We start from the raw sequence: 24,346 nt of genomic DNA, 5'->3' as shown, positions 1-24,346 counted from the left end.
TTCCATCTGATGATTCACTCCCTAAGTGGCAGCAATGGCTAGTGTTGAGCCAATCCGAAGCCAGGAGCCTGGAGCTTCATCTGGGTCTCCCACACAGGTGCAGGATCCCAAGGCCGTCCTCAACTGCTTTCCCAGGCCACAAGCAGAGAGCTGAATGGGAAGTGGGGCTGCCAGGATTAGAACCAGTGCCCACATAGGATCCTGGTACACTCAAGGCTAAGACTTTAGCCACGGTGCCGGGCCCATTTTGCTGTTTTTTTTTTTTTTTTTTTTTTTTTTTAATACATCATGCTGGATCACTCCAGCATTTTTTTTTTCGAACATTTATTTATTTTTATTGGAAAGGCAGATATACAGAGAGGAAGATCTTCCATCCTATGATTCACTCCCCAAGTGGCCGCAACGGTTGGAGCTGAGCCAATCCAAAGCCAGGAGCCCAGAGCTTCTTCCTTGTCTCCCATGTGGGTGCAGGGTCCAAGGCTTTGGGCCATCCTCAGCTGCTTTCCCAGGCCACAAGCATGGAGCTGAATGGGAAGTGGAGATGCCAGGACTAGAACCGGCACCCTAATGGATCCCAGCACTTTTAAGGCAAGGACTTTTAACTGCTACACTGTCGTGCCAGGCCCCATTTTGCTGTTTTTTTTATTAAACATTTTAACATCTTTATTGCATGTTTGTATATTGAATTTTTTTCCCTTTCAGGATATTTTATGTACTTTGATTTTTTTTCCCTTTTTTTTTTCTTGCCTTCTTTCTGCTTTGGGTGGTACTTTTCAGGAGAAGGATTATCTCGGATATTTGATAGTTCTTTGATGCCCAGGTTTAAGTAAGTAAGAGTTAGGTTGGCTGGTTGTTTGAAAAACCAGTTGTAAATATTGTGTCCCTGGACAGGGCTTTTCTACCTCTGTTCCTCTTGAGGGATGAACTGTGAATTTGGCTTCCTCTCGGACCTTCAGCTGTCAGTTGTCTGGTAGTCATTTTTCTTTTAAACTGTTTGTTTTTCCTTAGAGTACATGATTCAGTGCTTGAGTTGTAGGAGAGGAGGGCGGTAGGTGGCTGACAGCTACCAATCAGTGTTTACATTTGTGCTGACTTTCCGTCTAGCTTCCTCCAAACGCCGTTGTTTACTGTGCCTCTGATAGAAACTTCGTGGAGTGAGGGGCTAAGTGACTGAGTTGTATATCTGAGAGTTGGATTAATTTATTTTTTTAATTCTACACTTCTGGTCCCTGAGCTTTCTAGAATTTCTTCTTGGTGCTTAAGCTCAATAACTTTTCAAGTCAATTTTCCTTTTAGTTTATTCATGTATGGCTTAGTACTTTTCCTAAATAGGTAAGCTGTTTAATCCTCTCATACTCCATTTCTTCGTCTGCAGAATGAGAATGATGACAGTACTTATTTCATTTGGTTATTGCAAAAAGTAGATGAGGTGGTGATTGTAAGGCTTCTAGCCCAGTGCATGGCACTCACTAAAAGCCCATGGAAGATTAGCTCTCAGCAGTAAGATCAGTTAATGGACAGGGAGTGCAGCTCTTCCTTCGGTGTCTTTTGTTTCTTGGCATTCTTAACCTCTTTGCTACAAACTTCATCTACATTAATAAAAGGAATTTATTTTAAATAGTATTTATCATTTTTATTTCAAGACAAAGTATGTGTTTTCAGCAAATTACAATTAGTCATAAGACAGTTTCTTGAATACATTTATTTAGCTGCTTTTGATTTTCTAATTGTTGTAATAGTTTAAAAATAGTGTAGAATGTGCAACGCCAGATTTGAAAGGGCTCATGGAATAGACATCAGCAACTGTGACCCATTGGTATGCTTTGTTCTTGGTTGCTACAATAGCACACGTGAGTGTGTTCAGGCCCACACGCACCCACCCATGCACACAGACACGCCCACACATTGTCTCTTCTTACTTTCCCAACTCTGGTGTCCCACCTCTTTCTTTCTTCCCTCTACTCCATTCCTTTGAAAGCCTCTTGGATTTTCCAGAGAGATTTTCTACATTATAAGGACTATTTTATCAAAGGTTGGTTTTGGGAAGATGTTAATTAGCTAAGTGCTTTTTTTTAAGAAAAAGATTTATTTATTTTTTATTACAAAGTCAGATATACAGAGAAGGAGAGAGACAGAGGGGAAGATCTTCCGTCCCATGATTCACTCCCAAAGTGAGCACAACAACTGGTGCTGCGCTGATCCGAAGCCAGGAACCAGGAATCTCCTCGGGGTCTCCCATGCGGGTGCAATGTCCCAAATCTTTGGGCCATCTTCGACTGCTTTCCCAGGCCATAAGCAGGGAGCTGGATGGGAAGTGGAGCTTCCGGGACTAGAACCAGCGCACCCATAGGGGATCCCAGGGCATTCAAGGTGAGGACTTTAGCCGCTAGGCCACGCTGCCGGGCCCTAGCTAAGTGCTTTTAAAAAAGATTTTTTACATTAAAATTTAAAAGCTTGATTTTTGTATCCATTGTGTTTTAAAAATAGATTATATTACATTGCCTACTTTGTTAGCCATTATGATTACTCCTGCTTGTGGTATGGTTTAATTAAAAAGGGCATTTGATGGTAAAACATTTCCGTTTTACCTGTTTTAAGCTTTATCTTTTCAAGTAACAGGTTACCTTTTTTTTTTTTTTTTTTGAGATTTAGTTTACTTTCTACTATTTGCTTGGCAGAGATTAACCAAGAAACTCGTTTCTTCTTGGTTCGTGTTTTTATTTGGATGTAATTTTTTTTAATACTGTGAGAAATCACTGTAGGCTGACATCACTATTATGTACAGAATGTTTAACCCTTCACAGTCCCAACTTTAAAGTCTTCTTAGAGTTGACCAAAGCTTGCTTGTAGTCATCTTGTGAACTTCTCTCTTGTGGATTATTTAAACAATTTGCATTATGCTTTAATTAAAAAAAGTAAAGATATGTTTGCCTTTATTGGAAAGGCAATTTAGAGAGAAGGAGAGACAGAGATTTTCTGTCTACTGGTTAACTCCCTAAATGGCTGCAGTGGCCAGCTCAAAGCCAAGAAATGGGATTTTCTTCCAGGTCTCCCACATGGTGCAGGGGCCAGAGGAGTTGGGCCGTCTTCTGCTGCTTTCTCAGGCGCATTAGCGGGGAGCTAGTTCAGAAGTGGGGCAGTTGAGATTCAAACAGCGAAACCCCTGAATTGTACTTTTTACTCATTCAAAAATATTTGTAACTTTTTGGTGATACATGGCTAAATAAAACAAGACTTTATTTTAAGATTTTAAGTTTTTTTTTTGTTTGTTTGTTTGTTTGTTTTTTTTTTTTTGGAAGGTTAGAGTTAGAAGGAGAGATGGAGCGATCTATCTGCTGGTTTATTACCTAGGTGTCACAGTGGCTGAGGCTGAGCCAGGCTAAAGCCAGGAGTATCTTCTGGGTTTCCCACCTGAATGGCAGGGACACAAATACGTGGACCATCTTCTGCTTTTCTGAGGCCATTAGCAAGGAGTTGGAGCAGAAGTAGAGCAGCTGGGAATTGAACCATTGTCCTTAGTGGAAACTGGTTATTCCAGGTGCAGGATTTCTGATGTGTACCACAAAGCCGATGGTGGAGTTTTGTTTTTTTGTTTTGTTTTGTTTTGTTTTGTTTTTTAGGTGTTTATTTGTTTGAATCAGAGTTACAAAGAGGAAGAGACATGGGGAAAGTTCTTCCATCATGTAGTTCATTCCCCATGTGGCCTCCAAGGCCAGGGCTGAGTCAAGCAAAATCCAGGAGCTTCTTCCAGATCTCCCACATGGATATTGTAACCCAAACACTTGGATCATTTTCCATTGCTTTTTCCATTACATTAACAGGTAGCTAGATTATAAGTGGAGCAATTTAGGACACAAGTTGATGCTGATGTGGGATGCCAGTACTGCAGGTGGCAGTTCACTTGCTCCAAAGAATGTTTTTATTCTAGAGTAAGATTTAGACAAGGTTAGGGCTGGTGCCATGGCTCCATTGTTCGTCTCATTGGGTGTGTTTCAGCGTGAATGCTTTGAGAGTGACACCTTTGGTGCATTACCTAGTGATGTGTCGCTCTGCACTCCATCCTGTAGAGGCCTGTAATGGCAGTGTTCCCTAAATGCTTACAAGGAGAATGGTTATCTACCTGTCTCTAACTCAGTGTTTCAAGCAGAAATGAGCAGATGCTATAAATCTGGTGATAGTAGTAGCTTATTTGGTGATTTTCCTATTTCTATTCTGTTAGCTGCCATTCTTCTGTAATTTTGCCTTTGTATTTCATTGAATATTTAGATTGATATTTCACTTTTTATTTTTTTCACATATTTTTTGTCTTGCCTTACTATTTTTATCTTTTTTGTATCTCATAGATAGAATTGTCCTGTTTAAAAGTTGTACATTCATTTTTTTTGGTACATATTTGTAGTCATTTACCCTCAGTTTAAAAAGTGTGTTCATTGTATAAGCATTCCTGTTGGTTTTTAGAATTGATCTGTGGATACAGTTTGTTTTTAATAAAGGCAAGTATTTGTTAAACATGTAACTGTCACTAAAGTACAATACTACTGTAATAATATGGGGAGAAGTGGGAGGGAAAAGGGGGAAATCCCTATACCTACAAAAATGTATTGTGGAAAATAATAAAAGTAAATGTTTAAAAAATGAATAAATAAGCCACACACAAAAAAAGGCAAGTATTTGGGGCATGGCACAGCAGCTCAATGGCTAAATGCTTACCTTGCAAGCACCAGAATCCCATGTGGTTACCTGTTTATGTCCCAGCTGCTCCACTTCCAATCCAGCTCCTTGCGTATGGCCTAGGAAAGCCGTGGAGGACGATCCAAAGCCTTGGGACCCTACCACCAGTGTTAACCTTGTTCCAAGATATTGTTAGAAAACATGGTATCTATAAAGATAATGATTTGGGAGGTGTTTTATGTTTAAATCCTTTTGCTTCATTCACCACAGGTACAATGTTTTCTATGTAGTTTAGTGGAAACCTAGATAACGGGTTTTTTGGATGTAGAAGTGATGTCCAGTACTTGAGTGGAAAGCTTTTATTTTTCTTTGTACTGACTATGGGCAAAATAAGGGGAGAGGTACCAACACTTTACCAGGCAGTGGGCAGAGTGGGTGGCTGCAGTGCCAGCAACTCATGGGAGTACTGATTGGAATCCCTGCTTCTCCATTTCCAAATTAGCTCCCTGCTATTGGATCTGGAGAAGTCCTTGAGTCTCTGTATTCATGTGGGAGAATGAGAGGAAACTCCCAGCTCCAGATGGGCCATCTCTGGCCATCTCTGGCCATTTCGGCCATTTGGGAAATGAGCCAGTGAGTGAAAGATCCCTCTCTGTATTCTTCTATTGACCTTATCCTGCTCCGCCTTTCAAATATATAAATATTTTTGAAAAGTGATGTTGGAGGAGATGGGAAGGGATGTTTATATAAAATCTTGTGTCCTAGAACTCATTAGAATCAGAGAAATGGTACAAATAACAGCTGTGGCCATTTGTTCAACTTGTTTACCATTTTTATCTCACTGGTCAAATGTTTCACTTTAATCTTCATTCCAACATGTAAGAAAGGCTGAAGTCTTAGGATGGCAGCTGTGTGTGAGGAGTAGCCTATTTCAACTGTGGGATACACTCATTTTTAACATTTGCTGCCATGTTGTATCTGTACCACATCATTATGATATTTTTGTTTTGTGACAATTAGCTCTTATCTATAAGATGAAGTGTTCAAACTCTGTTCCTAGAACAAGTAAGTAAATTTCTAAGAATCTGTCGCAGTAGATTTAGAGCAGGGTACCAGGTGTATAAGTTAAATCATGTTCTAAAGATTTTGTAACTGGAGAACATTGTCTTTTTAAGTTGTTATTGCATTATTAAATATAAGCAAAATTTATAAATTTATTTTCAGTTTAATTTAAAAGCCAAGAGAAAGCATGAGTGTGAGGGTGTGCGTACAAGAGTGCTTTGACATATTAATTCATTCCCCAGATGCCCCCAACAAGCAGACATCATAATCAAATGCCCACGCCTATTTTAAAAAAGATTTATTTATTGAAAGGTAGAGTTACAGAGGGAGAGACTAGGGAGAGAGAGAGAGAGAGAGAGAGAGAGAGAGAGAGAGAGAGACCGACCGACCTTCCTTCTGCTGGTTCACTTCTCAAAAGGCTACAGTGGCTGAAGCTGAGTTGGTCTGAAGCCAGGAGACAGGAAATTCTTCTTTGTCTCCCACGTAGTTTCAGGCTCCCAAGGAGTTGGTCCTTCCTCTGCTGCTTTCTCACATGCATTAGTCAGGAGCTGGAGTGGTAGTGGAGCAGCCGAGTCAAACTGACGCCCGTATGGGACGCAGGTGCCACAGGCAGTGACTTCTCCAGCTTCATCATGATGCTGGCTCCCTACCCCTAATTTAAACTAAATTATTATTTTATACTATTTGACGAGTGTAAATGAGAAGGATCAGTCAGGTGGGTTTGCCTGATAGGCTATGTAAAATGTAAGTTCCTGTTGTGGTTACTCCCTATTAGAAAGGTGAGAAAAATATCTGACAATTGGTTTTTCAGGGAGGAGTGCCTTGTTGTCTGTCTAATTAGCAGTGAGGCTTTCTGGGTAGAATATTAAAAGATGTCATGGGCTTTTCGAAGCTAAATCTCATGAAAAATGAGTCAAGAAAAGACAAGGCAGCTTCAGAAGAGTCTTAACAAAAATTGTGGGAGGGCATACAGTTACATCAAGATAATGAGAGAGCCATAGTTACTGAATTTTTATCCAGAAAGTATATCCTCTTTAATTGTAGAGAAATGAGAATAACACCTAAGTACAGTTGCACCCATTGTTTGTGTTGAAGGTAAAAGTACAGTTCTAAAATTAAACCACATTCTATAAACATTTTTATTTTTGTGAATTGGATTACTCATCATTTCAATTGTTGCCTTCTGCTAAATTGTTCCTTTAACATGAATTGAGTATGTTTTGTTCAGTCATATTCCTAAAATGTTAGATGAGATTCATTTATTGCTTTGAACTTTATATTTTTAGATATACTATAAAGATTACACAGCTGTTGCTTGGAGATATATGTGAATTACTTTGAGCAGTAGAATCACCATGTGGGGACACCGCCAGCTGATAGTCAACTGCTGCAAATCAGAAGCTAACCCACAGGGAAAAAATAAAGGAGGAATGTCATCCTCCAGAGTGTTGGATAGTGCCTGCCTTTTTTTAGGTATCTGTCATGGCAAGCACATTGCATTTTCAGTAGACTTACCTTTAAGGTTTCTGTTGGAAAACTGGGAGGATTTTCCCATTGTTTTACTGTGAATTAGAATAAATATGAATGGCTGCTTCTATAGATGCTTTTCATTAAATCAAGTTCAGTCTCGCCCATTCATTTGATTAAATGTACCAATTATAGAAATACTTAGTTTGGTTCTTTGTGTGAGGCTGAGTTCCCCAGTTTTCGTTCAGTAGCTTGGGTGTTGTTAGGTTAGTTTGCACACCTGTTTTTTTTATCCCCCCTTGGGCATATGAATCCTCTGTTCATTTAGTATGTATGTGGTTTGTAACCTTGTGCTGTTAGTGAAGATTGTCAAGAAAGCATTTGGTGCTTATTGCAACTTTCTATGAAGAAAAATTTTCCCATTAACTTTCAAACACCAAATTCCACATTCTCCTTGTTTTGTGCTGCTATAACAGGATACTGGAAAATCAGTAATTTATGAAATAACAGACATTTCTTTTTCTGTCTTTTTAAAAGAAGCTTCATTTAAGGTCTCCTGTGTGGATGCAGGGGCCAAAGCACTGGTTGTCCTTCAGGGACAACTTGGGTCATCCTTTGCCCGGCTGTTAGTAGAGAGTTGAATTAGAAGTGGAGCAGATGGTGGCTTCACTGGTTATACCACATTGCCATCCCCAGACATGGTTGTTTTTTTTTTTTTTTTTTACAGTTGGGAGGCCTTCTTACTATACCATCCCTTGGCAAAGAGCACACATGAGAAGGAAAAGGGCCAAACTGATTCTTCTGTAAGAAACCCAGTCCTGTGATACCCAGCCCATGAATCCCTTCCTAGGGATCCTGGCCTTGTGATTGGGTCACCTTTCACAGTACCCCTCCACACTGTTGAGGTGGGGATTTATTTAGGGGCTGTCAAAGCAAAGCTACCTCTGCAGAAGGGGGTTGTTGAGAAACTGTTCCAAAAAATAAAAATGACTGCCCATGGTTCATGGTAAGCATTTTAATCCATTTATTTCAGAAAATAATTGAGTATGTCAGCTGTTAATAGTGTAGATAAGTGTTGTAGTTCTTTACACTAGGACATGCTCAGTCTGATCAACTATCCTGAAACAAATTGGGCTGAGACAGTGAGAACGTTGCCTGATGGGATTGTGCCTGGAGTTTGGTGGTGCTTGGTGACCTGCTTGAGAATACCTGGCTTCAAATTGAGATGAGACTGAGCAGTCGCAGCTAATGAGGTGGTCAAGGGAGGATATCCTTTTCTTATTTGACATGTTGCCCCTGGGAACAAAGGGATTTAGTAGACTGTTGAAACGATGTAATTTCATTCAAGTTACAGAGGCAGATTTTGTATACTGTTTGGAGATGTCCTCACTTTAATTTAAAATCTAAGATATTACATGTATTTTTCACAAGCATGGAAGAACAGTTTTTTAAAGTTTGAATTTAGCAGTGTGCCAGAGAAGCAATAGAATTAGCTCTCCAGGTAACATCTCCTTTTCTCTACCTTCTCAGTTTTCAATATGTGCGCACTGGAGGTTCTTCCTAAGGTGGATCCAAAAATTTTTTACAACCAAATTGTGTAAGAATAATAGTCAAGATGGTTTGCATACTTGTGCCAATTCCAATAAAGCTTTCACTGCAAACATCTACTGATTGTTAAGAATCCAGTGTTGGGGCCTGGTGTGGTAGCCTAGCGGCTAAAATCCTCACCTTGTACATGCTGGGATCCCATATGGGTGCCGGTTCTAGTCCCAGCAGCCCTGCTTCCCATCCAGCCCCCTGTTTATGGCCTGGGAAAGCAGTTGAGGACGGCCCAAAGCCTTGGGACCCTGCACCCGCGTGGGAGAACCAGAAGAATCTCCAGGCTGCTGGCTTCGGATTGGCGCAGCTCTGGCAGTTGCGGCCGTTTGGGGAGTGAATAACGGACAGAAGATCTTCCTCTCTGTTTCTCTTCCTCTTTGCATATCTGCCTTTCCAACAAAATAAATAAAATAAATCTTTAAGGAGAAGAAAACTTTATAGTGTTGATATTATCAGGAAACCACAGTAGTAAGGCTCTCTTCTAGTCAAGTAGCTTTTAAGAAAACGTAACAAGGGAAAAATTACTTTTGCACCTGATTTGAACATTTTGTTGGGGCAACAGGAAAGGAAATTCCAGAATCTCCTGAATGTCCTGTAGTTTGTGTTTGATTGAAGATGAATGACAAAAGTGGGCTGCTGTTTTTTCAGATTACGATCAGTCATTTCTTTATCCTGTGCTATAATTAATTTCTGAAGACACTACCAAAGTGTGTGAACAAAACACTGTATGCTGATGATTCCGGAATCACTCGTGGTTTTCATCACATTTATTTTGTTGTCGGTGACAGTCGTGTGACTGCTGAGGCGTTCTGTTCTCTTATATAGTAGTATGTATTACTCACATGCATACGCAGACTGTAAGTATTACCCTTGAAGTTTAGGCTGCTGCCTGTCACATTGTGGCACCCTCTAGTATTCCATGTTCTACTGGCCTACGTGGTTCGTCAGGGCAGGCTACAGTGTGTTAGAATATGGAGCAGATCATAATTTCTACCTGGAATGTCAACTTACTTCAGGAATTTTTGAAAGAATGACATTTCGTATTAAAATAGTCTGTGTAGTGAACTATAGAACACTCAGTTTTAATTTAAAGAGGTTTATTTATTTGAGGGAGAAAGAGAAGGCTCAGGGTTGATTTTCCATCTGGTAGCAGTTGTGGCTCTGCTAGGCCTCAGCCGGGAGGATCCCGGAACTATCCCAAGTCTCCCACATGGATGACGGGGACCCACTTACTCAGACCATCACCCACTGTCTTCCCAGGTGCTGTAGTGAGAAGCTGGGTCAGAAAGTGGAGTAGTTGGAACTCTGATAATGTGATTAACACACTGTTCCACAGTGCCCGCCCCTTAGGAAGTTTCCCCATGAAATATGAAACTTACAAGGAATTTATGTGTTGTGGACTCTTTAGGGCTTGCAGACTGATTAGGAGGTCATACATTTCTAGGAAGTCTACTATGTGTTAATATATGTTCACATGTTTTGTAAAGTTTTTGTCATGCGGCAGTTGTCAAAGTCAACCCCTGGAGCTGTATTGAGAGCCTCATTGGATGCAGTGAACTTGTGTCGAGGGAGATGTGATATGTCATGCGTAAGAGCTAAATTCCTTTTTTGGGGGGTCGGGGGGAGGTGTGGGTGTATGAGAGGGATAAACTATATGAGAATGTGGAGAAAGGGGAGAGAAGTATGTTTTCCCAGCTGTAGTGGACAGGCTGATTTTGAGGATAGAATTTCACAACTTATAGAGTACTTTTGAAGAGTTGGCAGCTGATGAACGCTGAACGCATTTGCCAGTCTCTATAAATATCTGCTCTGAAACCATGAAATGTCCAAGAAATACTTCGAAAATTACGGATTTTCTTAGGATAATAGAAAAACCAAGTTTTCTGCAAGTGTTTATATTTAAGTATGGGAAACATCAACCTATGGTTAGTTTAATTAAGTATCCAGTGTGCCAGAATATTGTGTTCATTTGTATTGTATTTGACTTAAGATAATAAAAGCAAGGTTTTTTTTTTTAATTTTATTTTTTAAGTGCTTGAAGGGTCTATAACCTTTAGTGAGTTCCATCTACTAGCAGGTAGAAGTTAAAATTTCAGTCCCACAGAGATTTGCCAGGCAACAGCCATTTTTGTAGCATACTTGTGACACTTAAAAGCTACCGTGAATTCCAAAATTCACAGATAATCACTATGGTTTATAATAACCACTATGTAAAATGAGTGAATGAGGAGGAGTAAGGAATTAAGAAAGCCCCAATGGAATGTCGTTACTAGGAAGTACAGCAGGTCCACTCACTGGATATAAGGAGTTGGTCAGGCTCACTTCCCACATACCAGATTGGTGGAGTGGGAAGCTCAGATTCTTATGTTGGTCAAAGGATGCCTCCAGGCATACCTCACATCCATAGGTTTATCAGCACATAAAGTGATAAGAGAATACTGTAGGAGCCTTGAGGTTTCTCAACAGGCTGATCCTCCACCTGCCAATGCTGGCATCCCATACAAACACCAGTTCTGGTCTGGCTGATTCATTTCCCTTCCAGCTGCTTTCCCAGGTTATAAGCAGGGAGCTCGAAGGGAAACGAAGCAGTCCAGACATGAAACTGGCGCCTATATGGGATCCCGGCAGATGCGCAGCTAGGCCTGTACTTACTAGGCTACCAAGCCACATCCCAGGTTAGATTTTAAGGTATGTATAATAGCTAAAGAGAAATACATAATGGGCATTTGTCTGTGCAGGTTTGAAGTTCAGAAGCATGGATTGTTAAAACCTTTTGGTCACTTTATTGCTTGAAACTGGAAATATGCACTCTGTGTTGAAGACTTGGTGTTCTCTGTGTATGTGTGCACATGTGTGTTGTGGAATCAGGAGAAAGGATTAGTCACTACACTAGCAGACTGGTTATTTTCATTTGCATTTTCTATCAATTCAGTTTTCAGAATTCTTACTTGAATGAATATGAAAAACATGGCAGGCATTTGCCTTTCATTTTATTAATGAAGATATAAAAAATAGAAATGCTTCCTGGATTTTGTGGGAAAATGGAATTAAAAGATAATGTGTACATCTCAGGAACATTTTGAAGTACCCTTATACTATATTACATAATTGCTATTATACTTAAGAAATCTGTATGAAATTATTTTTTTTCTAGATAAAGCTGCACAGAAATGACCATGTGGTTAATTTTTCTTATAATATTTTATTATGAAAAGCTTCAGAGCAGTTGCGAAAATTGTTCATTGAACAGATGTATACCTGCTTGAGTCTGCCATTAATGTTTTAATTTATCTTCATTATCATGTATCAATTTCTCTACCTGTCTGTTTCATATTTTTAAATGTATTTCAGAGTTCAGAAAAGTTATAATCTATCTTTTTTTGTTTCAAAGATTTATTTATTTATTTATTTATTTATTGAAAAGACAAATTTATAGAGAGAAGGAGAGACAGAAAGATCTTTCGTCTGCTGGTTCATTCCCCAAGTGACGACAAAAGCTGGAGCTTGAGCCAATCCAAACCCAGGAGCCAGGAACTTCTGGGTCTCCCACACGGGTGCAGGATCGCAAGACTTTGGGCCATGCTTGACTGCTTTCCCAGGCCACAAGCAGGGAACTGGATGGGAAGTGGAGCTGCCGGGACTAGAACCGGCGACTATATGGGATCTCGGGACGTTCAAGGCGAGGACTTTAGCTGCTAGGCCATCGTGCCAGGCCTGAACGTAACTGTTTTGAGAGAACATAGTGGCATACTAAATAGTTTTTTTACCTTTTTTTTTTTTTTTTTTTTACTTGTTGATATTTTTCAGAAAGGTGAATAATATCCAACTCTGTGCTCAGTGGAAGTTTTGCATTTTTACATGGTTAGAGCTGCTGCATTCCAGATGGTTTTCTTGGCTTGAGGAAAATAAGTTTGTTTGCTGCCATTATTTGTATCTGCTGTTTGTCAGTGACATTCTCAGTGTTTCCCACAATTAGCAAGCCATGACAACAGAAACTAATTGTTATTAACAAGCAGAATTTTTCCTTCTAATTCTTGAGAATTTTTAAAAATGAGATAGCAGAAGGAGAGAAAATGCTTGTTATTTCATGAATTTATACCATAGGAGAAGTGCTGCTGTCTAATACCTATGATGGCAGTGATTGGCTGAAGTAAAGATGACATATACCTTTAAAGATTTTACTTTTCCATTTGTTGTTGATATTTTGTTCAAACAGATTTACTTTCTCATGATTCTGGGGACCAGCAAGCTCGGGTGAAGCTGTGCCAGGTTGGGGTTCTTTGAGATTGCTGTCTTGGCTTGCAGTTGGTCTTGCTGCCCCTTCCTCTCCGTGTACTTGGGTTGTACAATCCACACACTTTTTCTCTGACAGCAAGGCAGAGACTCCATTCTTTAGATAGTAAGCATCCCATTTTACGTTGAATCTTGGTTCTCTAGAGCTGAGGTAAAAGCAAAGGGAATTGGGTGACAGGGTTGAGTGGTTGCTTTTATAGAGTACCTTGTGTCACATTTTAAAAATGATTAGAAGGCCCAGCGCGGTGGTCTAGCAGGTAACGTCCTCGCCTTGAATGCGCCAGGATCCCATATGGTCACTGGTTCTAGTCCTAGCAGCTCCACTTCCCATCCAGCTCCCTGCTTGTGGCCTGGGAAAGCAGTCGAGGACGGCCCAAAGCCTTGGGACCCTGTACCTGTGTGGGAGACCTGGAGGAAGTTCCTGGCTCCTGGCTCCTGGCTCGGCACAGACCCGGCCGTTGTTGCGGTCACTTGGGGAGTGAATCATCAGATGGAAGATCTTCCTCTCTGTTTCTCCTCCTCTCTGTATATCTGCCTTTCCAATAAAAATAAATAAATCTTTAAAAATTTATTATAATAATTTACAGATTTACAGAGAGAAGGAGAAACAGAAAGATCCTCTGTCTGCTGGTTTACTCCCCAAGTGGCCTCAATAGCTAGATCTGCATTGATCTGGAGCCAGGAGCCTCTTCCAGGTCTCCCATGGGGGTACAGGGTCCCAAGGCCTTGGGCCGTTCTTGACAATTTTCCCAGGTCACAAGCAGGGAACGGGAAGGGAAGTGGAGCAGCCAGGACATGAACCTGCACCCATATGGGATCCTGGCACTTGCAAGGTGAGAACTTGCCTACTAGACTACTTTTGATGGTAAGCCTGCCTGATACCCACCAGTCACGTATGAGATCTTCTTGACTTAACTTAGCTAGGGGTTCCCCCACAGATACCCAAAGGAAAAAATGAAAACGTCAGGAACTCAAATTCTTGCACATTCCAAAACCTGTATATTCCCCTGACAGTAATAAGCATCTACTGTAATCATTATTAGTTATGTTGAAAACTATAGTATTTTCCAATGACTAAGCAATCACCATAAACCTCAAAAAGTTATATGTTATTTCATAGGACATAGGAATTCGAAAGCCAAAACTGGGTGCCGGTGTTGTGGTGTAGCAAGTTAAACTGAGTTAGCATTCCACTTGGATGCTGTTCTGAATTCCAGCTGTTCTATTACAATCCATTTCCTTGCTCTGTGTCTGGGAAAGTGCAGGTGACCCAAAAGCATGGCCCCCTGTTCCCACATGGTAGGCTTGGATGAAGCTCCTGGCCTTCGGTTGGCCCGTCGCTAACCAATGTGACCATTTGGGGTAATGAACCAGGGTTTGGAAGATACTCATTCATTCTCTTTCCTTCCGACTCTGTGTTTGTGTGTCTTCTTATCCCTAGCTTTATCTTTATTTTTCTCTACTATTTCTCAACTCTGTCTTCTAAATGAATGAATGAATATTTTAAAGGAAGCAGAAATGATCGGAGAGCCTGGAGGCTGGGGCTTAGTCCAAAGAGAGCAGAGCCCAGTAAGACAAACTGATAGTTAACTGCCAGGACGCCAGGAGGAAGAAGGGGAACTTCAAAAGGTGTTGACTGCATGTCTCTCTTTTTTAAAAGATTTGTTTTGTCTTTATTGGAAAGTCAGATATACAGAGAGGAGGAGAGTGCAGATGACCCAAAAGAGAGAGAAAAGATCTTCCATCCTCTAGTTCACTCCCCAAGTGGCCACAATGGCCAGAGCTGAGCCGATCTGAAGCCAGGAGCCAGGAACTTCTTGTGGGTCTCCCACATAGATGCAGGGTCCAAAGCTTTGGGCCATCCTTGACTGCCTTTCTAGACTACAAGTAGGGAGCTGGATGGGAAGCGGTGCTGCTGGGACATGAACCAGCGCCCATATGGGTTCCCGGTGTGTACAAGGTGAGGACTTTAGCTGCCAGACTACCGCACTGGGCCCAACAGCAGCTCTTTTATGTTCCTTGAGGGGCTAGGGACTTGGATAGTGTCTTTGGTCCCTTTTGTCAGTTACTAAGTTACCTAAAAGGAAAATTACAGTAAATGTAGTAATAAGGTGGTTTGGCTCTGATTTGCAATTAATGAGGCAGTTTTCAGTCTACATAATAGAATGAGAGCTATTGCTGGGCAGTAGCAGAACAGTGGGTTTTTAAAGGTGGGAACAGAACAGTAGAAATTTTTGAAAAACAGATTGTTTATTCCAGGTTACATTTTTGTGAGGGATGGAGCACTGTGGTCTTTCTCATTACGCTGACTCAAGTTGGCTGAAATCTTCTGTTTCCTGGAAAAACTAATCCATTTTAAAATCTGATTGCTTCCTGAAACTTTTTCAGCTTAATTATGTGGTCTTGATTTGATCTGACTTACTAGTGCAGGTGCTCAGTCTAAAATAATACTCCTTCTCCCTAATCTTTAAAATAAGATTTGATAGGCAGAATAACAGAGAATAACAGAATAACAGATCTTCCCTGTGGTCATTCTCTCTCCATATAACTGCAACAACTGGAGGATGACTGGTTGAAAGGCAGGGACTTGAAACTCTGATCTCTCTTGTTTTGTCAGTTGTATAGACCCACGTGCTTGAGCCATCCTCCATGGTGCTACCCAGGCACATTAGCAGGAAACTACATTAGAGGCTGAGTAGCTGGGACTTAAGCCTGTGTTCTGAGATGGGATGTAGTGGCTTAACCCTGATTGTATTTAACAGGAATATCAGTAAAGTGCTAGATACATCCACAGTTTTTCTTTTCTGTTTGTTTTTGTTTGTACCTTCTCTATTTGCAGATCCTTCTCACTATAGTTCCAACAGATCTCTAGCATGCTTATGCCCCCTTTTTCTGGTTTGGTATTTGTGTTTGTATTTTCATTCTTGATTTACTCTTTTCCTCTCTCCCTCCCTCCTTTTCCTCCTTCCTTCCCTAAGATTTATTTGTTTTTATTGGAAAGGCAGGTTTACAGAGAGAAAAGGAGAAACAGAGATCTTTCGTTCCTTGGTTCACTCTTCAAATGTCCAAAACAGCTGTAGATGAGTGGATCCGAAACCAGGAATCAGGATCTCCTCTGAGTCTTGCAACTGGGTGCAGAGTTCCAAGGCCTTGAGCCATCCTCTACTGCTTTTCCCAGGCCACATGCTTGGAGCTGGATGAGAAGTGGAGCAGCCAGGACAAGAACTGGCGCACTTATAAGATGCTAGCACTTGTAGACAGAGCATTAGCCGTTTGAGTCAACACACTGGTCCCTTGTTTCTGATTTTTGTGTCATTTTCCTGGATCCCTTCCTGACATGGTAGTAGAGTCATGTAAATCTCAGTCACATTCCACTTAACTACCTTCAGTGGCTTCCTGATACACTTGGAATAAAACCCAGTTCCTTCCCATGGCTCAAAACATTCTCTCCCCAAAGAAATTTATTGTTGAGAGAGCAAGGAACAGTATGGGAGCTCAGAGGAGGGAGCACTTCATTTTGGCATTAGGGACACCAGAATGACTAAACAGAAGGAATAGTGTTTGCTTCCAGTCCTAATGAGTAGGATTTTGTTAGGTGCAATTATGTACTGCGGCTGGACATTTGCCCTCATGGTTACCATGCATGTGTGCCCGTTCACTGCCTGGGTTTAACGTCTAGCTAATGTAAACTCTAGGGTTCCTTCGTGATAACTCAGGTAAGTGTGTTCCTGGTCCCAGCTGGTGGGTTGATTAACAGGTTTTGGGGGAGTTGAACCACTGGATTGGGAGTTCTCTGTGTCTTTCAAAAAAATTTTAAAAATGAATGTAGGAAAGGAAAATTATGTATTGAGCAGTATTAAAATAGTGGCTGCTAGGTACTAGGCACAGTCATATTCTTGTTTTCTTTGACAAGTAGTGATTAATAAGTGGTGTGTTTGAAAGGAAGTTCCTATTAAAGATTTGGCTTTACTGCAATCTCAGTAAGTGATGTATGTAAGAATAATTGGGCAATCCTTAAATATCAGGAGGCATTTTAGTCATTGAATAGAACTTGGCATGCGTTCTCTACCATTATAATACCTGCTTAGGAAAATTTAACTGTATTTAGAAATGAATATATTGGACAGAGTCACAAAATTGTAATGTAATATCAGGGCAGTCTTCCAACTTTTGTTTTTTAAGACTTACTTGTTTAATCTGAAAGTTACAAGGAGAAAGGAGAGACAGTGAGAGACTCCCCTATCATTCAGTTTACCCCCAAATGACTTAAACAACCAGAGCTGAGCTGATGCAGAGCCAGGAGCTAGGAACGTCTTCCAGGTCTCCCGTATGGCGGACCTGAGCCACCTTCTGCTGCTTTCCCAGGCCTCAAACAGGGAACTGGATCGTGGAAGTAGAGCAGCTGGGACTCAAACTGGCACCCACACTAGATGCCAGCCCTGCAGCCTGAGGCCCAGCCGGCCCCAGGTTTTTAACCTTTTTTCTCTTTTAATTGGACAGATGGTGAGTGCTCATCTGCAGGCTCACTAGTCACAGGGCTGTTATGAGTAGGGAACCTGCACCCCACTGCCTCCCAGAGTCTAAATTGATAGGAAGCTGGGGTCAGGAGCCAGAACCTGGACTCAAATGCAAGAACTGGCAATGTATGTGATGCAGATGTCAACTGTTAGGACAGTAATGCCTGCCCTAACTTAAAAAAAATGTTTTGGACTCTGGCGCGAAGGTTCAGTGACTAAATCTTTACCTTACAGATGCTGGATCCCTTATGGGCACCAGTTTGTGCCCCAACTGCTCTGCTTACTGGCAAACTCCCTGCTTATGGCCTGGGAAAGCAGTAAGGGATGGACCAAAGCCTTGGGACCCTGCACCCCTATGGGAGAGTTGGAGGAAGCTCCTGTCTCCAGGCTTCGGATCAGCTCAGCTCTGACCATTGCTGTCATTTGGGGAGTGAACCAAATGTCTTCTCTCTATAAATCTGATTTACCCATCCAATAAAAGCAAATGCATCTTGAAAAAAAGTTTTAAAAGTCACCTGTAGTCTTCTAATGCCGTATTTAATTTTAAAATGCCGAAAATATCACCAGGATTTCAGCCACATATGGGAGTGTTCAAAAAGCTAATGGGAGAGACTAGTGTTGTGGTATTGCAGGTTAAGCTGCTGCGTGTGACACTGGCATCACGTATGAGCACTAGTTTATGTCTTGGCTGCTCCACTTTGAACCATGCTCCCTGTTAATGACTTGGGAAAGCAATGAAAGGTGACCTGAGTGTCCCTGCCACCCATCTGGGAGATCCAGAAGAAGCTCCTGGTTTCAGCTCTGCTGGCCTTGGCTGTTGAGGGCATTGGGTGAGTGAATCAGCAGATGAAATATCTTTATATTTCTCTATCCCTCTCTGTTACTCTATTTTTCAAATAAATAAAGCTTTTGTTGGGGAAGTTTTATAGGAAGAATGAAAATAGAAGATAACTTTATTTTGGCTGAAAACATTTGTTGTTGTTGTTATTGTTCAAATCTGCACCTAGTCTTTTCACAATATGCGTTTCCTTCAACCTTTTGAAGTACCCCTGTGTGTTCACTGGTTGCATGAGATCATAAAAGTGAAATTTTTGTTTATAACTGATTTAGAGTCTGATGTTCTTTGAAAGGCTATTAAGTAATTCCTAATTTTCTGTACCTCTGTCATTCACTCAGAATCTTGCGCTGGTGAGATGGAACACTGATATAAAGATGCATTGCTCTGTTTTGTATATATACACCAGAGTACATTTACATGTGTAGTAAGACTATTGTGGTGAGGACCGTTACACTTTTTTTTTTAAAGATATATTTGGTAAGTTGAAAGGCAGAGTTACAGAAGGAAGAAAAGCAGAGTGAGATCTTCCTACTGGTCATTCCCCAAGTGGCATCAAGGGCTGGGTCTGGACCAGACTAAAGGCAGGATCCTGGAACTCCCACCAGATTCTTGCATGGGTGCAGACCTCACTGCAGATGCCAGCAGCAGGTGCACTGTTCAGGCTACCTACATGTCTGTTTAGTCAGCTACAAATTCAGCACCTTCCTGTCATTCAGTGAATTCTCAGGACTCAGAGAACTATTTATTATAAGGAGTTCAGGAAATGCCAAATGGAGGAAACAAATAGGGCAAGAAGGGAAGTAAGGGCTGCAGGATGAGGGTTTAGCAGAGTCCCCTCACCCTTGCTGCAGGCCACTCACTCTACCAGCACTCTTGTGTTGAGTTTTTATGATTGCATTACGCAGGCATGAGCCATTGGTGAATGAGCTCTATCTGAAACCCTTCTCTTGTGCTCAGAGGTGAGAAGAAGGGGTTTGTAGAGTGAGGAGGATGGCCTGACTTTTAGTCTAATCATGCATTGCTGTTTCTAGTCCCCAACCCCCTTCTGAAGCTCTCTGGGAGCACCTCAGCCAAGAGTCTCTCGTTAGCACACCAGGGTCACTCATCCCTGGAGAGTCTGAGAGTTTCTGCTGCTTTGTGCCAGAAACCTGGGACAAAGACCAAACATTTTTTTTGTACCACAGCCTGTTTCTAGTGAGGAAATTCTCAGGCACTGTGAAAAGGAAGGGGTGGATTAAGGTGCTGGTGTCACTAAGCCCCAGGGGGCTGTGTGGTTCCTTCCTGTCTCAGCTGGCTTCTCTGAGGACCTGATGTTTTCTAGGACTACAGTCATTTGGACTTAACCTTCTCTTTTGCAATTTACCATGCAAGTGGCTGTTGCTGCTTCCCCAGGAATACTTCCGGCTCTTAGTCAGCCAGATTTGTCTGTTGTTGTTATGGTTGGCTTCTCCTGATTCTTCTTGACTTAGAGTTGAATTTGTAGCATTAACCACTTCATCTTCAAAAACTGATTAAGTCTTTATACCTTCACGTTTTTTTTTTCTTGATACTTGGGTGTGGTTGTGTGCTTATATTTCTGTGTTAATAGATTTCCCAGAAAAATTGAAATGCCTGACATTTGTCTCCTGATTAGGTGGTTTGTATGTAAGCTGGGCGTCAGTGTGTCACGGGGATGAATTTTTAGACCCTCTGAGAGTGCACGAATCTGCAGGTACTCAAGTCTTTAGTATAAATTGGAGTAGAATATAAACATACATACACACAAAAAAAACCCTTACATCTCTCCAAAGGTATCTCATTGACCATTTAATGCTGTGTAACACAATGGAAATGCTGTATAGTTACTCTATTGTTCAGGGGATAATGACAAGAAAATACCAAGTCTATACATGGTCATTATAGTTGCCATTTTGTCAACCTGAACATGGTCGAGTCTGCAGATTCAGAATCCATGGATATAGAATTATTTGGGCACCAGTCAGACTTACCCAGAGATTCTGTGTGTTTCAGCATTTGGGATATCTCCAGCAACACGCTCTTCATATAACGGTATATGGAGTATTATATTATTACTCAGTGCTGTGACTCTTTACTTCTCTCATGACCTTCTGTTGGCAAGTCACAGGACAACAGTAAAACAGCCACTCCTGTGGAAGTTAGAATTGTAACATCCAGTAGGATTCATATATATATATATATATATATATATATATATATATATATATATTTACAACTAAAAAGTCAGATTTACAGAAAGAAGGAGAGACAGACAGAAAGATCTTCCATCTACTGATTCACTCTCCAGGTAGCCTCAACAGCCAGAGCTGAGCTGATCTGAAGCCAGGAGCCAGGAACGTCTTCTAATTCTCCCACTTGGATGAAGGGTCCCAAGGCTTTGGGCCATCCTCCACTGCTTTCTCAGGCCACAAGCAGGAAGTGGGATTAGAAGGCTATCTGTAAAAACATGAACCAGCATTCATTTAGGATGCTGGTGCTTAGAGGCAGAGGATTAGCCAGTTGAGCCAGTGAGCCTGCCCCCACAATTATTTATTTTGTAAGATTTATTTTATTCTTGGGCCGGCGGCGTGGCCTAGTGGCTAAGGTCCTCACCTTGAATGCGCCGGGATCCCATATGGCTGCTGGTTCTAATCCCGGCAGCTCCACTTCCTCTCTGTCTCTCCTCCTCTCAGTATATCTGACTTTGTAATAAAAATAAAATAAATCTTAAAAAAAAAAAAAGAGTGGCTCTTTGCCACCTATTAAAAAAAAAGATTTATTTTATTCTTATATGAAAAGCAGAATTACAGAGAAAATGAGAGATGCAGAGAGAGATATCTTCCTTCTGCTGGTTTATTCCCCAAATGACAATAGCAGCTAGAGCTAGATTAATCAGCTTGGAGCTTTCTCCTGAGTGTCCCACGTGGGTGCAGGGTCCCAAGGCTTTGGGCCATCCTGTACTGCCTTCCCAGCCACGAGCAAGGAGCTGGATGGGAAGTGGGGCTGCCAGGAAGTTGGTGCTGCAGGAAGAAGCCCAGTCTAATACACCCCAGTGCCAGCTTTCAACAAAGCTGTAATAGCAGATTACCCATATAATAAGATAACATGTATACAGTTAAACAAATGGTGGTTAACTCATAGTTATTTTTATCTTCATCATTAAATCAAATACTTAAATTCAATGGAAAACTTTGTTATTTTCTCAATATTATTTTGTGTTAGTTTGCTTTTTGTGGATTCTGATTTCCATTTAGTTCCTTATCATGCTTTGCTTGTTTGTTGGTCTTCTCCATTAAACTTTGCTTGTAAAGCTGGGAAGCCTGTGTCTTGTTCAGTTGTCTCTAGCACCCCTAGCACGAATTGTTACATGATCCTGACTTATTTGGTTATGTGGAATATTTAGGATACTTAAAATAGCTTAAGTTTGCCTGTTTTGTTTGTTTATGTATTTATTTATTTGATTTTTACAGCGAACAAAGTATCTGCCAGGCAAGAGCTGCTGTGATGGTTTATGACGATGCCAATAAGAAGTGGGTGCCAGCTGGTGGCTCGACTGGCTTCAGCAGAGTTCATATCTATCACCATACAGGCAACAACACATTCAGAGTGGTGGGCAGGAAGATTCAGGACCATCAGGTAAAGGCCTGTCTCTTTTTGATGATGTTTACATGGTTGATCAGGGTGGGAAGGAAAGGTGGAGGGTTTGGGGAAAGTGGGTAAGATCATTGTTTCCAAATTTTCCTTTTCTTCTTGCTGTGTCTGGGGGAAGAAGGGTGATAAGGGAAGAAGCCACACCCAGCCTGCCAACCACCTGAGTACCCAGCAATGCGGAATGGCCACCTCATGTTATCCCAGGATCCCTGATACAGGGGATGCTCCAAGGATACTGCTCAGGTGGTTTCAGTAATTCTAAAATGCGGTCAGTCTTGCAGATGCAAGGATGAGAAAATCCTTCCAAGGTCCATTGTCTGACATACTCTACCTTCGAGTTTCCATTTGCCCAGATATTTGCTTTCAACTTTTGGCTGGGGTAGTTGACCAATTTGTTCTGTCTTCCTTCTTCTGCAATGGTACCAGATGGCCTCTGCAGGCCCCAATGGACGGCCATATCCTCCATGTGCATCTGGGTATGCTGTCCACTCCTCCATCTAAGCCACTGAGGAGACCCAGTTCTGACACATGCACTCCACGATCAGTCTACAGATCTTGTGATTCTCCCCATGATTGTAGCTATGAGTCTGGTGGTTCAGCTTTGGGAATCCCCAAAGAAACCTCATCTGAAGTGATCATATGGCTGATTTAAAAAAAAAAAAAAGATTTAGTATTGGAAAGGCAGATACACAGAGAAGAGGAAAGACAGAGAGGACCCTCAGTAACCACCACCAGGTCTGCTCCCATTCCTGGTTCCTGTGCTTGCTGGAATGTGCAGCATACTAGTCCAGTCTGTCCTACATTCCATTCAGCTGTCATACAAGTCTATGGGCTTTGAAGCCTAGTTCAACTCGGCTGATCCCAGTGTCCAGCTCACCTTCATGCCGGCAGAGCCACTACCTGTCTAGCTATGCCTGCCCCCAGCTCTGGTTCTCGTGCTCACCAGTGGGAATTTTAGCTCATTGGAGAGGTCCCAACAGTTTCCCTACTAGACTCACTCCAAGACCTGGTTCTTGTACTCTGCAGGTGTGTCTGCAGTCTGGGTTGACAGGATTTGCCCTCAGTCCCAGCACTTTGCCAGCCAATGTTGCTGCAAAGCCCGGTCAGTCTGGCTGATGCATGTACCAGTAGATACAGTCAATTAACCCGATCTGGTCTGACCCCAGTTCCAACTTTCATGCTCACAGGTGGGAAGAGTGGCCCAGCAGGGGTGTTTTCTGCAGACCCCCTGCTGAATCAGGGTCACAAAAACACCCCACTCCCCCAGTCTTGTGTGTGCTGATGGGTGCTACAACCCAGTCTGTCGTGGCCCGCCTCACCTTGGCATTTGCCAGCAGGTGTTGCAGCCTAGCCCAGCCCAGCCAGCCCCCAGCCCAGGCCAACCCAGCCAGGCCCCAGTCCTGGCCCTAATGTGAAGTGGCTGCATCCCATCCTAGTTCTCAGATCTGCCAGTGGTGTTATGAACTGGCCCCATCTGGCCTGCCCCCAGACGTGAGCCACACGTATGCTGGTGGGTACTGTTGCCTGGCCTGATCTGGGATGCTCCCAACCTTCGTTCTTGGGCTCACCTGCAGGGACTGCGTCCTGACAGAGGAGATCCCCAAGTTCCTATATCAGGTCTCCTCCCAGTGGCAGATCTTGCACACACCGGTGGGTCCCTCGCTCAGAATGACTTAGTTCACCTGCTGTCCTGGCAGGACCAGTGGCTTGGGGCTGTTGGGTTCTTAAACATCCTAGAAAGGGTTAGGTAGTTTCAATAAAATAAAGCAGTGCTTTACAACTTAAAGAGGTTTCTGAGAAAAACTGAATGGAGGCTTGTCTCAGAACCAACTCTTCCTATCTTTAGATGAATGAATCAGAGTTAATTGTACAGATGTATACTGCAAGTTTTCTCATTAGGGATCTTTGCTAATCTTCTGACCTAGCTAGTTTTGGAGCTGTAAGATAAATGTAATTCAAAAATCAAATGTTGCTTGAGTAGCAGATTATACTTTTCTACCAGAGGCTAGAATAAGGATCTAAAAGAAGGAGTTGGAAATGCTAAGTAGTTCTAGAAAATACTTTAAAATTTGTATCTGGTAAACAAATAGTAGGTATTAAGGTGAGTAGAACTGTTAGGCTCTTGCAATTCATGTCTAGGATGACGGCTTAGTTTTTGTCATTTCCCTGCCCTGGGTTTCCTTGGAAGTGATTGGATTATCTGATTGTGGGATCATTTGAATCAGGACTAGTAGATAGAAGAAAGGTAGAT

At 41.9% G+C, this 24,346-nt stretch overlaps 1 protein-coding gene across 12 annotated transcripts in view; it reads left to right on the top strand.

The window, feature by feature from the left end:
• ENAH (ENAH actin regulator) overlaps window positions 1-24,346 on the top strand; it is a 139,060-nt gene that overhangs the window by 47,643 nt on the left and 67,071 nt on the right. For all 12 annotated transcript variants that reach the window (XM_058669246.1, XM_058669245.1, XM_058669247.1 and 9 more), the window contains exon 2: window positions 21,915-22,080. In XM_058669246.1, the coding sequence (XP_058525229.1) occupies window positions 21,915-22,080 (166 nt within the window). The remainder of the gene's footprint in view (window positions 1-21,914; window positions 22,081-24,346) is intronic.

This window comes from Ochotona princeps, chromosome 10, assembly GCF_030435755.1.
Source record: "Ochotona princeps isolate mOchPri1 chromosome 10, mOchPri1.hap1, whole genome shotgun sequence".
NCBI lineage: Eukaryota > Metazoa > Chordata > Mammalia > Lagomorpha > Ochotonidae > Ochotona > Ochotona princeps.
This window is presented reverse-complemented; position numbering and strand designations above follow the sequence as displayed.